General features: G+C 35.6%; 1 protein-coding gene and 1 long non-coding RNA gene across 2 annotated transcripts; both read left to right on the forward strand.

Annotated features, from left to right (window-relative positions):
• Positions 1–350: 350 nt before the first annotated feature.
• Positions 351–1587, forward strand: LOC112454818 (protein ALP1-like). Its single transcript, XM_025016415.1, has 2 exons — positions 351–580; positions 662–1587. Exons 1-2 carry the CDS (start codon positions 364–366, stop codon positions 1585–1587), a joined length of 1143 nt encoding a protein of 380 aa, XP_024872183.1. The 5' UTR covers positions 351–363.
• A 14088-nt stretch (positions 1588–15675) lies between these two features.
• LOC112454819 lies at positions 15676–16486 on the forward strand. The gene is made up of 3 exons (XR_003040788.1): positions 15676–15841; positions 16186–16360; positions 16453–16486. It is a non-coding gene; the product is annotated as an uncharacterized LOC112454819 (long non-coding RNA).
• Positions 16487–17418: the final 932 nt, after the last annotated feature.

A 17418-nucleotide genomic window follows, 5' to 3' on the forward strand; every position in this document is an offset into this window, starting at 1 on the left:
TGTTTAATGTGAAAGCAGTAAAAAGGTTATGTTTAAACAAATAAAATAAATAAAAAACTAGTGCTGATATAAAAGGTGAATGTTACAATAACAATTCACATGGATAGTATTAAAAAATAGTAGTTTTACTCAAATATACGATGAAATGTTAATGATCATTTTTCTGCAAACGAGGTAATTTGTTTGATACAATCCTACGGGTATGTATACAGTGAGTACAGCCGAACATACTCTATAATTTATCAGTTTTCTACATTATAATAGTATGATATTCTTGTTTTATAGATGGACAACGATGATAAAATTATTTGTCAACTTGCTGAAACATATTTTAGCAGCAATAGCAGTTCAACAGCCAGTGCTATGAGTGAATCAAGCAGTACAGAAGATAGCGCGAGTTCATCTAGTGGTGATGGTGAAGAAGACGACGACTTATTGTTATTCCCACTAATGCTTTACTTGACAAGTGGACAAAGGAGACACCGCATTCAAAATTATCTTCAGATTATTGATTCTTGGACTAATAAGGAATATAAACAACATTTACGACTAAATCGGTGTACTGCATCAAAATTAATTGGTAATATATATATACATTGTGCATTAGTGTTTCATTCTACACCTACAATGGTATTATACAATAATAACACTTTCTTTTCAGATGAATTGGAGTTATCCAATTTTATACCTTCACATTCTTTTGGAGTCAAACCTATTTCTGCAAAGTTAAGTTTTCTACTATTTTTATGGTATATCGCAAATACAGAACCATTGCGAACCATGTCAGACAGATTTGATGTATCCATTTCTTCTGTATTTCGAGTTCTACGGCGAGTAGTAACTTGGCTTTTAACAAAATTTGATTCAGTGATCAAATGGCCACAGGGCCTTGAAGCTGTAGTTGTAAATGAACAATTTTCGTCGAAGAAAAGTATTCCAAAAGTCTTAGGAGCAATAGATGGAACACATATCCGAATAGAAAAGCCTCTAGACCGTGCACGAGAGTATTGCAATCGAAAAAAATATTTCTCAATCTCTTTGCAAGCAGTTGCAGATGCAGATATGCGGTTTATCAATGTGTATTGTGGTGACCCCGGTTCCCTTCATGATGCTCGAATTCTCAGAAGATCTGAGCTATATCATGAAGCATCTATGAATCAAGAAATATTATTCCCCGATAAGATGTTTTTGTTAGGCGATTCGGCATATCCGTCATTACCTTGGCTTGTTCCACCATTTCGAGACAATGGACATTTAACGCCTCAACAAGTAGAGTTCAACTATATTCATTCTTCAACGCGAATGGCACTTGAACGAGCATTCGGTCAACTGAAAGGACGATTTTGCCGTATTAAGTTTTTCACTGAATATCGCGATTTACCTTTTGTCGTTAACACTGTAGTTGCAGCATGTATATTACACAATTACTGTATTGAGAAAAATGATACATACGATTTTCCAGAAGTTTTAAATGATTGTACCAGTGGAATTACTAATGATATTGAACAAGAAGAAATAGATAATAGAACAGCTAGGATGGATCGTAGAACTGAATTATTTTATGAATTGTTTCCTAACTGTTTATGAATACCGACTAACAATGATTTTATTCTTTTTATTATTTGCTACTTTTTGAAATTCTGTGGTTAAGTAAAAAAGAAGTTTTATTCTTATAAAAATATAATTAATTTTGCTATAAACTCGATGGACTACTTGATACGAGTATATATATATATAATTTCAATTTTTAACAACACCTGATGTTTATAATAAAAAAATTAGTCTAATTCACAATTAAATTTATTCCATCTTATAGGAGAAATTCTAAAGACCTTTGATATATGCACATTGTATATTAAGATGAAACTCACCTCAATACCATGTTCGAGCAAACCCATGGAAATTTTTGACCAAATTTTGGTCTTCTTTTTAGGATGATCAATGTTTTCTATATTTGCTTCATATAAAGCTAGTAATGCAAGTGTTGCACGTTTGTCCCAAACAGCTTCTAAAAGAATTAATTTATATTTTTTTAATTTATCACATTATCTATCACTTATGAGATTATTCATGATTAAGAAACTATATGTGAATGCCAGTTATACTAGTATATGGTAATATATTTGTAGTAAATAGTATACATTATTATATTATTTTTATGATAAATTTTTCATTAAACACATACGTTGTTTTGTATTAACCGGCTCAAAAGATCCTGAAGATATTTCTGGAAGAATACATTCATCTTCCGATTGCTTTTTATTCATATCACAGCTATCAGATGCTAAAAGAAGGACGTTATATTGAGCCATAAGTAACCTTAACTTTTGCAAAACATAGTTTTTCCAGATACTTACATTGTTTTGTTGTAGTTGCAAAGAGAATATTGTTTTCTTTCATATAAACATCCTGTTCAATAAAGCATTGATGAATCGGTACGTCGTCAAGAGTTATTTCTGCAGAGCAATACTCACATTGAAACATGTCTAAAATGTATTATCACAAAATACAGTTATTAATTTAGAATTTGGGGTTGCTCACGATACTTTTTCCCTCTCGTGAATTCGTGAAAATTATATTAGATGTATCGAGTATACTCGATACATATATGTAATTTTCACGAATTCTCGCTAGAGAAAAAGATTCATGATCGACCCCCTGATCGAAAAAAGTTTTTCACTTTTAAAGATTGGCAACAATGCCTATAGAACACACTCGAACTCTACACCGATGCTGTGTCGAGATGTGCTTCGCTGTGTCGTTGTTGGAAAGCACTGTGTCTGACACTGTGCCACACAGTGTCGCCTGTGTTCCTTGCTGGAAAGCACCCAATGTTACGTGCCGTATACGATATCTGTTGAGATTTTGAGTTTTTAATAGAAATGGCAACAATTAAAACGTATAGAACGTGTTTCGTCCCTCTCTGTGGTAGTACAACAAAAAGTACACCAAATAAAATGTTCGCGACAATGCCACAAGACGTGAAACTTCGTAAAAAATGGTTTAATGCCGTTCGGAGAGACAACATAAAAAACAGCAAATCGAACTTCTTTTGCTGTGAAGACCATTTCAATGTAAGTTTTTGCAGCCTAAGTATATGTTAAATTGTTAAATTATTATTTTTTTGATAGGATTTCATCTATTAATAACTTAACCTAATTTTGTAACTGCATCAAAAATGTTTTATATTTATAGCTGCGAGAGGATATGGAAAATTATCAGTATTACATGATGATGGGAGGTCCAGTAAAAATTAGAAAAAACGTTATTCCACATAAATTCGAATGCCAGCCCGACCGTAAACGTAGAACATCCTCAACTCCACGTATAGTAGCAGAAAAACGACAAAGACGAGCGGAAATAAACGAGATCCTTACAGAAGCATTCGAGTCTTCTTCGACAAATGCTGCAGATGCATCGGAACAGAATATAAGGGATTCCAATATAACTGTTGCCCTAAATAAGCCTGCGATAAATGAACTCGGTCTCAAATTTCGAGCTGAACAAACTTTCACTGTGTGTGAAATACAAGAAGTTGCGGATACAAGAAGAGACGTCGGAATACAGACTTCCATGATGCAGCACAGTGTTGGCGTACAGGTCAAGATTCGACCACATTATCGTAGCGTTTATACAACGTGCAACATTCCAGTATCGACTGTATATGAATGTTGTTCCCCGATTAAATTACCCATTTACCCATTTCAACTTCTCCGACAAAACCTATTATTTCTAAGATGTCCTATGCAAATGACACCATATCGACAAGCACTACAACTACATCGATAGATATAAGTAGTTCTCATAATTATTATATGTTTAGCGACCAAACGAGTCTCGATAATCCTAGTAGCCCAAATAAATATAAACGTGACATATTAAATGTAACAAACTATTTCATAAGTACCAACATGAAAGCGTACCTAGGGATTTCAAACGAATGGAAATCACTGTTGCATCTTTTGAGCACGAAAGGTAATGTAAGTATCCAAAATATACAGTTATGTTTAATGAAGATCAGAAGACAAGATACGTTAGAACGACTGGCTGAACAATTCTGTATGAGTCCTAGTAATGCAAGTATAGTTTTCAACAAAACTGTTCCAATACTCAGTCACTTACTAAAAACTTTGATTTTCTTCCCAAATCTTGACTTAGTTAAAAAAACTTTGCCTATTCCTTTTCGGAGCTCATACAATCATGTCCAGTCCATAGTAGATGCTCTGGAAATACAAATCGAAAAACCGAGTGATCCCGTAAATCAAGCCTTGACTTGGTCTAAATATAAAAAGTGTAACACGATAAAGTATTTGATATCTTGTGGACCGGATGGCTTTATCAATTTCATTTCTACTGGATATGGAGGTAGAATATCAGATGTATTATTATTTGAGAAGTGTGGTATACTAGATCAGTTTCCTGAAAAATGTGCTGTTATGGCGGACCGAGGTTTTAAAAATATTAAATCTTTATTAGCAGAAAAACATTGCGAGTTAATAAAACCACCAAGCGTATCGTCTACACATAAACCTACAAAATCTGAGGTTTTGGAAACCAAGCGCATTGCTAGCTTACGGATCCACGTAGAACGTGTCATTGGGAGATTGCGTGAATTTGATTTTCTAAAGCCACATGCTGTTATAAACCATAGTATGTTATCTTACACTGATGACATTATCGTGATTGCCTCGGCGTTAATAAATTTACATTCACCAATAATAAAAAAATAGTATGACAAGTGGGTAATAATTCTGAATATATTATATATTTTGTTACATATATAGTTTTATACATTGATACCTTACTTCTGTACAGAAGATAATAACAATGGAAATATATTTCTTTCCCAAAACAGCATTGCCTTTTTGACTAAATCCTGTGCTACTTCTACATCGTATGCAAGCCACTGCATGTGCACTTTTTTTGTTTTTTCAAAGGCCGAATCAGCCACACAAAATAATTCTCTTTTCTTTCCTGTAGCTAACATTTGTAATTGCATTTGTGCTACGCACTTAGGATTGATAATTTTATCTTTTGACAAGAATCTTTTCAACGCTTTTTCATTCAAAGGACATTTTATTTCTACAATGTATTCGTTGGTCATACCATCAGGTGATGCACCAAGAGCTGGATAATTTGGTGATAGATACAGTCCAGCACTCTTAATTCGTGTATCTAGTTCGCGCTCTACTTCTATCAGCACCAGTTTTTCCAAGTCCTTTCCTCGTAACATTGCACTTGTTTCATGCACCTTACTCGCCCCTGTTACCTGTTTAACAAACGACCCACTATCTGTTGTACAATGTGCTGCTTCGTACAGCTTAGAAGCTGTAATTCTCCCGTATCGGAGTTCGTACCACAGTGGGCAATCACTCTGGTTTCGTGTCAATTGTTCAGCTTCATCGCATAAGACTTGAGTCATCTCAGAACTGGCAAAAGTAAGAAAATTTCCTGACATCAGACCTCCATTTAAGTGAAATTTTAAAAAGAGTCTGTGCAACAATAAATTATTTGTTTTCAGACATTTCTAGTCAACCTCTAGTCGTGAAATTTGACAATCAATTTGTTTACTTTCTGCCAGTTCTAGAACGTCGTGTAAGAAAGTGCTATTATCAGGAATGGATGTTCGTTTTAGTTTATGTACTTTCTGAATGCCTAAATCTTTGACTTCGACATATTTGAGTGCCGTTCCTACACCTGACAAACAAGATTTTTTCCAATAGCATGCTATTTCTGTAGGCGCAGGGTCTTCGCTCCTTCGATGTACCCACATGAGAACTGCTAAAGCATGTTTACATCCACCTGTAATGTAAGACAAATTTTAAGGAACGCATGGCAATGAGAACAGGTAAAAACGCATCTCTTTTTATTGCATATATTCATAGATACCTGTTGCTGCTGCGCAATCATGACACTGAACGTCTATGATTTTCTCTGTTGCTTCATTAATGATTAATGTTGTTGAATATGCTTTGCTCCGAACCCTATGTTCAGGACATACTCGACATTTCACGATGCAGAGGTCTCCTTCACGTTTTACTTGGACATAACCTACAGCTGCATCTCCATAGCTCTCACGACAGTTCCTTTAAATAATTTACGATAAAAATCTCGTAGTAATGTTATTTGGAATGAGCAGTTATACATTGAAACGTAATTATTACAAACGTATACTTACAATGAAGCTTTGGCACAACGTATTTCTGGAGCATTGAAACGATCATCATTTTTGAGAAATTCTAACACCGCAAACATGTTAACTTGCGGCAAATTATTGTTATTTGCTTTCACGAAGCCTTGTTCACACATTCTCCGTTGAAATTCGGCTAAATGATCGAATTTATTATAAGTCGTTTCGGAGAGCTTATTTTATACACATCGTATCCAGTCTTCGCGGCGTGACCATGTAACATCGTGACGTCACGAGCCCGTACGCCAATCGCGTAGCGTTTCATGATCACGTGACAAAACTTGAATTTTTACGTCAATAAAATTATTAATAATAATTTACAGGTTTACACAAAAAAATTTTTTTTTTTATTTTTGTGCTTTGGTGTTATTAATACACGTTTACATATAAAAAAAAATATATATAATTTTTTTTTCAACAACCTAATTGTTTGAATTTTTTGGGCACGACTGTATTTAGACAGGACAATTTCTTAGTTACTAACTGGTATCGTAAACCAACGTTTTCTGGTCGATACATCAATTAGGTACTTCTCCAGTCATCCGTTGAAGTATAAGATTAATACCATCATTAATTTAGTTGACCATGTAATCCTTTTGTCCGATGAGCGGTTTCACAAAGAAAATATTAACTTTGTGAAATCTATTTTGTCGAACAATTGTTTTCCGGACTCGCTAGTGAACAAACATATACAAAAAAGACTTGTCAAAATTAATAAACGGTCAAATAATGTTGATGGTGTTAATAACGATGATGAGAAACACAATATCTTAGATTTAAAAAATTATGTGCCCATTCCTTATGTAAAAACTTTTAGCGAAGACTTACGGAGGATTTTTAGTAAATATGGCTTAAGCATCTTATACACAGTGTCTAAGAAATTGGATGTTTTAATTAAAAAAGGGAAAGACAGATTAGATAGTGAGAAATGCACAGAGGTCGTTTACAAACTAGATTGTTCTGATTGTAATGGTTGCTATATTGGTCAGACTAAGAGACATATAAAAACTCGCATAAAAGAACATTACGCTGACATTAATAAGCATTCCAATCAGCACTCTGTGGTCAGCAAACATAGAATAGACTTTAATGACAACTTTAAATGGCAAGATGCCAAAATTTTACACAAAAAACAAAATCTTAAAAAACGTGAAATTTCGGAAATGGTGTTTTATTAAAAAGCATAAAGATGCTATCAATTCGCAGAAAAACACTGAAAATTTGCCATTGGTCTACGATCATATAATATTTTCCCTTTAAACATCACCTTCTATGTTATTTACTGTGATTATTTATGACACATGTATCATTCGTTTCTCGGGCTTTACACGAGACGGTCATGTCTTTCAACCAAGTTTATATTCTTGGTCCATCTGTTCACTACCCGTTTACACAATTATATGACTCAAATATTTCTGTAATTTTGACTTCCGGTCGGATCGTTGGAGTGAGCGGATGGCTCGAGGATGGAAGAGTGAGAAGATTGGAGTAAAAGGAAAGGAAAAGGAAGGTAGCCGCCGGGAGATGGCTGAATCGAGGGCAAAAACATAGAAGAGGCCGAAGAAATGAAGAAAGTGAGAAGAACAGAGCGCGAGAGGAGAAACAGAGAAATTCGAAGAGGAGGCAGTTTGAAGGTTAGGACGGAGCTTGGGCGAGACGTGCGGAGCGAGACGAGAAAGGAGAGCAGCGCAGGCGCGCGCGGAGCAGGTGTAAGAGCCGGAAGAGGTGCCGCGAGGTGATGAGCCATGAGTGAGCGGTGAGGAGAGAGGGCGCTGAGGTGAGAGCTAAGGCGGCGCGAGGTGATAGCGGGCGCAGGCTGGGGCGGGGATGGCGCGGGGTGCTGACCTCTCCAAAAGAGTAGGTTGGCACCACTGCGGGCTGTCGGGGCACAGTCGTTGCGCGAGTGGTGACGAATGGCGTGGCTACCGTGGCGGCCGAGGCAAACGGGAGGAGGGGAGGAGAAACGGACGAGCGGTGAGTGGCACGCCTGGGACGTAGAAAAGACAGGGAAATGCAGAAGAGCTATGCCGATGAGGGAGAGATCAGAAGAGGAAGGGGAAGAGAACAGCAATGGAAGCGGCGACTACAGAGGAAGTGAGCAGAAAGGACAATAGGAACTCCTACGAGAAGGTGATCCGGTCGGAAGTCCGAGAAGGGGAGAAAGGAAGTAAGAAAAGAAAGGGAGGGGCAGAGAATATGGAGGAGACTATGGCGAATGACGGAAGAGAGAGAAGAGGAAGTAAGAAGAAGAAGAGAACGGAAAGGAAGGTGTCATACAACCAGTTCTTGATTTGATTGTTTAGAAGGAAGGCGGATCTTGGAAAGAAGGAAAGGCAAGAGACAGAGCATCGAGATGGAAGGAGGAAGAAAGAACAAACTTGCATTGAAATCTCCAGAAGAAAAGAAGAAGAGATATAGGAGCAATGGAAAGAAAGGATGCAGCGACGGAAAGGGGTAAAGAACGAGAAGGGGAGGGAGGGCATGAGAATGTATAAGGCCAAGAACCAGGACGGAATAGGATGAGGAAAATGTACAGGGTTGGGTACGTCCCTTCAAAACGCCATTTTGTGTATGTTGGAAAAGAGGTGAGAAAGGATATTGTGAAACTGTACAGGTTTGGGTACGTTCCTCTGCCCTTTAAGGCCCCTTCGGGGCAAATAAAGTAATTATTCTATCTATCTATCTGTTTCTGTAATTTTGACGCACAATGATCTATGTAAGTTTATAATATTTATTGTACTTTGTATCACATTTTATTAATTTGGATTCTTGTAGCATGTGTTGATTACCGGTAATTTATGTTGTTCCAGCATTGTTAAATTAATTTGATAAGGACCCAAAGTAAGGGTTGAAACGTAGTTATACTAATAAATTACTGCCAGTCAGGTCGACTAATATTCTTGTTTTATTTTTATTAATAATTTATTCTGCAGTGATTGACAGCAAAGAGCAATTCTCTTCAAATTTTTAGGGAATTACGTTCTTGTAATAACAAAATAATTTAGCAAGTATTTGCGACAAGATGCGGTTTCCCTAGCGGTCTTTAACAAAAAGCGATTTTCACTAAATAATTTAAAAACCGCTACAGAATAAATTGTTAATAAAAATTAATAACAATTAAGGGAAACCGCGTCTTGTCGCAAATACTTGCTAAATCGTTTTGTTATCACAAGAACGTGATTCCTGAAAAATTTGGAGAGAATCGCTCTTTGCTATATTTTACAGTTATTTATCGAATAATCAATAACAATTAAAATATATTGTGTTTCGTGCTCGGCCAAGGTAACCTCGGGACACGAATTGAATGCCGGGACTACCCTGACAAGGGCGCGGGGCAAGGTCCTAGAGGGAGTAGTGAGGAGTGGATTTCAGATGACACGCGCTTCGGATTTCATTCACAAGCACAATTTATTTCAAGACACGGTATTTTTACAAAGTTTTTCTCGCACTCGCACTTGCACGACCGAGCGGGCTGAGCATCTTCGGTAAGATGTCGGGATGGAAATCTTGCGTCGCTCGTACTCTCTGCGATGGCTCGCGAAACGGAGATTTTAAGAGCGATTGAGTATCGCCCTTGCGATCGGAGATCTTGAACGCGACCGACGGATATCTTGCTCGCGAGGCAGATAAGCGACCGCGAACACCCCTGGCGGAAATATTTTTACAAAATAAAAAAAAAATAAAAGTGTACTACAAAAAACTATAAAATATAATTGCCAGAATTTATTAAATTCTACATAAATTTAAGAAGTACTTCAAAATCCTACATGAAAATGCTAGAATTGGAACACTTTTGGGTTCCGTCGAACTCGGGTATCATGTCTCGTGCCTCTTTTAGACGTAGATAGCGCGTTCCGCTTGATTTCGGATATCGTATGACGTTCGTCCGTACGTAACTTCAAACGGGAGGCCACTTTGTTCGCGTCTTGCGTGAAATTCGCGGCGTTCAGGATTCGCTTTTTCTAAATAATTTACGCGATCTTGTAAATTGCGGATTCCATTTAATATCTCGTTGAGAATGGAATCTCTATCGTCCGGCTGTAATCCGGCCTGATCGGGCATTCGGTTACGCCGGGGTTCTCCTTTGAGATAATACTCTATTAAAACGGTTTATTTTTTGTCTATTTCCTCAAAGGTTACCTGTGCATTTTCATTGTTCGCGTCGTGGTTGTTAATTTGTGCTTCCGCCATCTCGATTACGTTTATGTTTCTTGATGCTGAGTAATATTCTTGCGGATTGAATATGCTGCTATCATACGATGTCAATGAGAACTCTCGTCTTTGCGATATTCTACTGGTCGTACTGTCTGCGTCCAGTCTTCTGATTGTGCGTACGCGTGTGAGGGGTGGAGTCTATTTTCCTCGGGGCAGTTATTATGTCCTATTAAACTCGCGTCTAAATTGTCGAATTGAAATTCGCGTTTGACTACGATATTAGGATGTAATTCCGGTTCTGATTCGCTTTCGCTTGAGTAGTACGCGTCTAAATTTCTACGCACGGTTTTGCGATTGCCGCTTACGACTTCTTCGGTCGTTTGAACAGGACTTAACGGGCTATTTCTACGCGCTCGTCGTGACGTCTCGCTATGGAGCCACGATTGATTTTGTTCCGCAGGTGGATTTATCGCTTTCCGACATCTACGGTAATTACGTTTTACATAAATTGCTTAATCGATTTACATTACGGTCGTTAGTCGCATGTTGCTGGTCGGTGCTCGTGCCGCTTTATCTGTCGGTGAGCCTCCGTTGAGGTAGGTCGGTGCCGTCTCGGGTTACGCTGAACGTTTGTCCCTCGTCGGCTATTACCGTGTGTTCTGCTGTTGTCGAATCTGGCTGTCGTGTCTTCGTTGAGGATGTTGCACCGCCTTAGTGATTCACTTTTTCTGTTTCAGCTGCCGTTCTCTTCTCCTTCAGCATGAATCCCTCACGCTGCCACCATTTGTTGTGTCCCTTTTTGGAACACTCAGATTCTTTTGGTCCACGGGGGAGGCGAGAAGGAATAAGCGACACTTTCACTAAAATAAAATAATATTTTAATAACTTCGGTCTAACAATTATTCTTTATACGAAATGCCCGTCACTGCCTCTAATTCCAATTGCCCTTTCGGTTCTTCCTCTCGTTCTCTTTTATCGGGTCGTTCGTCCTTTGTTACTGCTGAGTTGCTCGATCGGATGTAGGCCAGTCGCGCAACTCATCGTTTTGCTGACTATATAGGCTTTCGTAACTCTTGCGAACACTTTCACGGTCGCGTTTAATACATTGTTATAATACATATAATTATTTAATACGATTGCTCTTTAAATAATATTGTGATTTTTAAAGAATCAAACCATTTCTTAATCTTATTTTTTAATAATAATTTGGGGCCGCAACACGCGGTTGGTCGGGTTTGTCCCGAGTCTCGAAAGTTTCAGTGAGCCGACGAAAAGTTTACATCTTAAAATATAATTCTCTATTTGGTCTATACGTGCTGGGCAGCACTTTAGGCTCACAGTGAAAATAATGAATAATTTAAGTTTAATCGCATAAATCATAAAAAGAATAGAAAAAACACAATTAGTGTGATTATCGAGACCGAGAGTCTTGACTCAAAACCGAGACCGAGACCGAGACGAGATTGTCATTGTCGAGGCCAAGCCGATACCGAGACCGAAAATTTCGAGACCAAATCGAGACCGAGACGAGACTTGAGCTAATCTTGTCTCGTCTCGGCGAGACCAAATCAGACGTGACATTGACTCGATTGGTGGGTGAGAGATTGTGTCTCGAGAAATCTTTTTCTATTCTTTCCTTAAAATATTTAATAAACTTTGTTTATTTGAATGTTTCTTGTTGGCTACTCGGCGACCAAATTCATCCCGAAAATGCTCAATAGGATTTAAGTTTTGAGACTGACAATGAGCAGACCATTCGAAAACTTGCACTTTTTGGCAGACAAATACTGTAATACGATCTTTGAAGTATGTTTCCCAGAGAACACAAAGATATCCCAAAGGTGTCTAAAAGATGACAAATTTTCAACATAAATGTCTTTTTGTTAGAGCTTAAAGTCGACTAAAAGATGATTTATGTCCCACTAAATGTCGCCTTATAGCCAAAACTTATAAGATGACTAAAAGATATCCAATATTAGACATCTTTTAGTCGTCTTTTAAAATCATATTGTGGACATGTTTTTGTTCTTTATATTTTATATAAATTTGGTTTATAAATGAAAAGTTTATGTTAATAAGACTTAAAGTTATAATTTCAAAAAATATTTTATTGCAACAAAAGAACATTTTATTTTAATATGGTGTCATTTTTATATAGATTGCACAATAACACATCACATGAATCAACCCATATTGTTATAACATATATTTTATGCAATAAGCTTTAACCCTTAAAGCGCACACCTCCGAAAAATTACGTAAAGCGCACTGGGGGTATGAGATACCCCAGTGTCTTTAAGTATGTAACGACGCTATTGACTATTTTATTGCATAAAAATTTCTGAATAAAGTTAAAGTCATGTATTTTAAGGATAAACAAAAGTTATAGCGATTTCTTAAAATTAACATTGTTTAAAAAATTATTGAAAAAGACATTTTAATGGGACTTATCAGAGCACAAAGTTCGGAGTGGGGTATCCTACACTCCATGTGCGCTTTAAGGGTTAATCTTAATAAACACCTCCACATGATATAGCGTTGCGATTAAAAGCGAATCGCGAAGGGAATTGCTTTGCGTCAATTGCGACCTCCGCTCGATTAAAAATTTTAAGTTATGCTTAGCAGAGAAAGCAGTTCAGTGAGCGCTCTGTGATTTGAAGTATTCTTTTAGATTTAGACCTTTGATAAATCCAAGAGAACGTAAAATATATACCTACTTGGTATGTTATATTACTGAAATATTAAAATGTTTGAAAACAGTTCAGAAATATTTCATTCAGATTTCAATTGTAACTGTGCATTTGAAATACTTCAGAAATGTACCTGCATCATATTTTTTTATAATATTGCATTAACAATATATCTGAAATCTTTTAGAAACATGTTTGCAATATTTGCAAGCCTCTGTAATATTGCAAACAAATGTAGCAGATGCAATATTTCAGAAATATTTCTAAACATTATAGAAGTAATATTACATTTACATAACACGAATAATATTTTTTTAACATATGAAACGCAACATTGCATTTAAAATATTTCTGAAAAATTTTTGAAAGATTGCGTAGGTAATGAAAAATTTAATTGCAGGCAGTGAATTTCTGCAATATTACAGAAGAAATATTGCAGATGCAATAATTTAGAAACATTTCTGATACATGATAAAAGTATTATTACGTTTACATTGCACGCGTTATTTTTTTGAATAAATCTGCTATCAAGAAAAATAGCGATAATTTTAAGACACTCTGTATTGCATACTTTTAAAATGTATCTGCAATTTCTCGGATGCACTGGAAAAAAAAAAAAAAAAAAAAAAACAAGATTTCAGAAATATTGTTAATGCAGTATTATAAAAAACATGATGCAGGTACATTTCTAAAATATTTAAGATGCACAGTTACAAATAAAATGTAAATAAAATATTTCTGCACCATTTCTGAACATTTCAATATTTCAGTAATATAACATGCCGAGTGGGTTGATATATTATTTTTATGTAATTGTTTTGTTATGGTAACAAAATATTTCATTTTTCACATATCAACAAATAGTTTTTGCGTCCGTAACAAAATTTTGTTTGCTAATACAAAATATTTTTCTCAGTGTGAAATGTATTTGAAATATCTCTGAAGTGTTTCTGCAATATTACGTAGATATATTTAGGAAATATTTCAATAATATTATCGAAATATTGCCGAAATCTTTCAGTAAGGTTGCATTTGAAATGATTCCGGACATTGAAACGTTGCAGAAATGTTACAGAGACGGTCGTGAAATATTTCTGAAATATTGATGAAAGGTGTAATATTTCAAATAGAATCAAAGTACAGGGAAAGAGGCAATAAGAGCCGGCGCGGTAAATAAGGCGCAAGATTGTATATATTCTTTTAACCGTCAATACATAAAAAGTTCGCGAACGTTTCGATCATTTTTTCTGGTCATCTTCAGCGCACTGTGTACGTAGTCACAGAAAAACAAAATTAAAACATTAAAAAAATTAAATATAATAACGCGGTCAACAGGCTAAATTACTAGCATACGCTCTTTCTTCACTCAATTTTGCGGTCAGTCAGATGTGTGCTCCGATGCAGGCAAGCAATGCACTCCCAAGTTGGAAGGCCAGGAGGGCCATGTTGCATTTGTCATTTCCACTATATTGCATGATACCTGCGTACATACGAAGTGGCACACTTCATTTACGGTTCGCATCAATATAATAGTGAACATTGTGAGTTACTTACAATGAGAATATATACAATCTTGCGCCTTATTTACCGCGCCGGCTCTTATTGCCTCTTTCCCTGTACTTTGATTTAATCAAGAGAGCCTTCCCACGTAGCATGCATATCAAAAAGACGTCCAGAAGATATTCCGAAGATATATAATATATCTTCGGGATATCTTCTGGACGTCTTTTTGATATGCATGCTATGTGGGGATAAACATGGCGTTAAGGGTACCCACTTCCGATGACCTTGAATTTAACATATATTGTCAAGGACACCCTCCCGAGTAACATGCAAGTGATTTTAGTCGGGGGTCGCTTTTTATTAAAAAGTTATTAACAAATAAAGTTTGAAAAATATAGCAGCTATTTTGAGTATTCGAAGGCATAAATGATTAATATATATGTCGAAATAGTTCACGGATACACTTTTCACGCAAGACAAGTTGTCACATGGATTCGTGGCGCGCTTTACAAGCTCGTTTATTGTATATCGCCACAAATATTCACACATATGATTCAAGCAGTTAGGTATCACGCTGGGAGTTTGTTTAGTTTTATTATGCGGGGGAAGCCCTGCGGCGGAGCCCCTCTCCCGCCTATTTGTGTACTGTTTATACACATGTACTATACACATTCCAGTAAGCAAGGAACATTAAATTAACGTTTAGAAATATTGATTTTATGTGTATCTTTAAACGTTTTTTAATAATATTATACACATATTTGAAAAATATTATTTTGTAATATGATTTTTTTGAATGTTGTTAAAATATTTTGAAAACGTTACAGAAAATATTTTTCAAATGTTACTTTGACATTTATTTGAGATCAATGCAACAGTTAAAAATTCCTTGTAATTTGGACTCAGAAATAACGTTGGTAGTATATTAATTTCCTGTTGTTATAATGTTATCGTTTTATATTGTGAGCAACGCTCATCGAGACAGCCATGATGTACATGATTGTCCTACATACGATGCGTGAGTACGTATACACGTGTGTCAATCAAGAAGTGCGGAGTGCTCTTTATTTACAGCATATTTATATATAAGTAATAAGTAACTATTATATTCTAAAAGTTGTATATTAATGATAAGAATTCAATTAACCATACGTGCTATAATTATTTGTGCTATGAATAGTAGCTGGTGATGTAGGATTCATTTTCCGATTTACAAGAGAGATTTACAAAAGAGAGGAAATATCAATTAATTTTTTTACGTTCTATAATAGATTTGTCCTTGGACATTAAAAATATCATCAAGGTTCGTCAAGGTTATTATTTCAATGGTACCAAACAGTGTAACTTTCTATAAAATAACCTTAAAATTTGGCGAAATATGTAAATAATAACGTATAAAGCTGGTACACTATGCATGAAGACGATTTGTTGAAGTATTGTACGGCTTTAATACATCATCGTTTGCATGTATCACTGTAAGAGTAATTTAGTATAAAATTAGTATAAAGTTGATAGATGTAACAAACGATCAGTACAAACAAGACCAAAACTGACTTTTTATTTATTTCTATATTTTTTTCACATATATGTGCTATCACACTCTAAAGTATATAAATATATTATTGTAAGCATATTTTATATGTACAGGGCAATGAATATGTCTTAACATATGGGATCAATTGTTGTATCAAATTCAAAAAACCACCATTTGAAAAATTTGACCCTGGCTAAGATAAACATCAGTGAACAATATATTATAAGGAAAACTCTGTACAAGATACTAGAAATGCTAAAAGATGACCAAGAAGCTTTTACACAAGTCGTAAGTAAAACTGCTTATTATAATTAAATTATGTATATATTAAATTACAACCTTTTTCTTATCTAAACTATATTGAATTCTTCTTGTTTTAGAGGCTATTAGACGCCAATCCCTTGTAATACAGAAAAAGACTTGGAACACTCTATAATGGAATGGCTTAGATTTGCAAACATCCGTATAAAAGAAAAAAATCTTAAAAGGTAAAAAAGTAACATAATGTATTTATGTTTGTTAAGTTAGCACCCCCCATAAAAAACCGGAATAACACATATGCAGAAATTAAGTGCTCTTTATGTGTTAATTATGTGCTCTATTCACGATTTTTGTGTTCGAGCGGTTTCGTGGGAAATTGCAATTGAAACTGGGGGTGTTGGCTTAAAGTAAGCTAGCACCCCCACTCATTAAAATTACATATAAAATAAAAAAAACTCAATATGCTAGAATTATGTGCTTTTTATGTGCTTTCAAATGCCTCAAACAAAATTAGTCTATCTGTAATAGTTTAAAAAATATACGCAAAAAAAGATCTATATACTACTGATATAAGAGTAAAGTATCAGTTAAAATACAGAAAGCAAAATAATTCTTGTCTTAAAATATTTCTCGATTAATGTGTTCTCGAAATATGCACAATGAAATTTTCGTGCTTATCCCCTTCGATCGACCCGAACGTGAGTACCCCATACGTACAAGAGTACCTAACCAGTTAAAATACAGGTAGCGAATTGGTTTTAGTCTTAAAATATTCCTCAATTTATGTGCTCCCGAAATATGCACAATGATTTTAAAAGCATAAAAATTACATTAATTTTTTTGTCAATGTAATTTTTTGATACAAATTTTTTTAATAAACATAATTATATATACCCTAAGAGCACAGTTGACGGTAAGTCGACTTTTATAAGTCGACTTCTAGTCGGGTTCTAAAAATGGCGGAAAGTCGACTAAAAGTCGACTTCTAAATAGGCGACTTCTAAAAATGGCGGAAAGTCGACTAAAAGTCGACTTCTAAATAGTCGACTTTTAAAAATGGCGGAAAGTCGACTAAAAGTCGACTT

The sequence above is a fragment of the Temnothorax curvispinosus genome, unplaced genomic scaffold (genome assembly GCF_003070985.1).
Source record: "Temnothorax curvispinosus isolate PA1 unplaced genomic scaffold, ASM307098v1 QBEX01005388.1, whole genome shotgun sequence".
NCBI lineage: Eukaryota > Metazoa > Arthropoda > Insecta > Hymenoptera > Formicidae > Temnothorax > Temnothorax curvispinosus.

Bases quoted from the DNA above. Each gene is read 5' to 3' on its own strand.
- LOC112454818 (XM_025016415.1), top strand. From the start codon at position 364: ATGAGTGAATCAAGCAGTACAGAAGATAGCGCGAGTTCATCTAGTGGT. The intron at 581-661 runs GTAATATATATA...CTTTCTTTTCAG, and splicing joins TACTGCATCAAAATTAATTG to ATGAATTGGAGTTATCCAAT.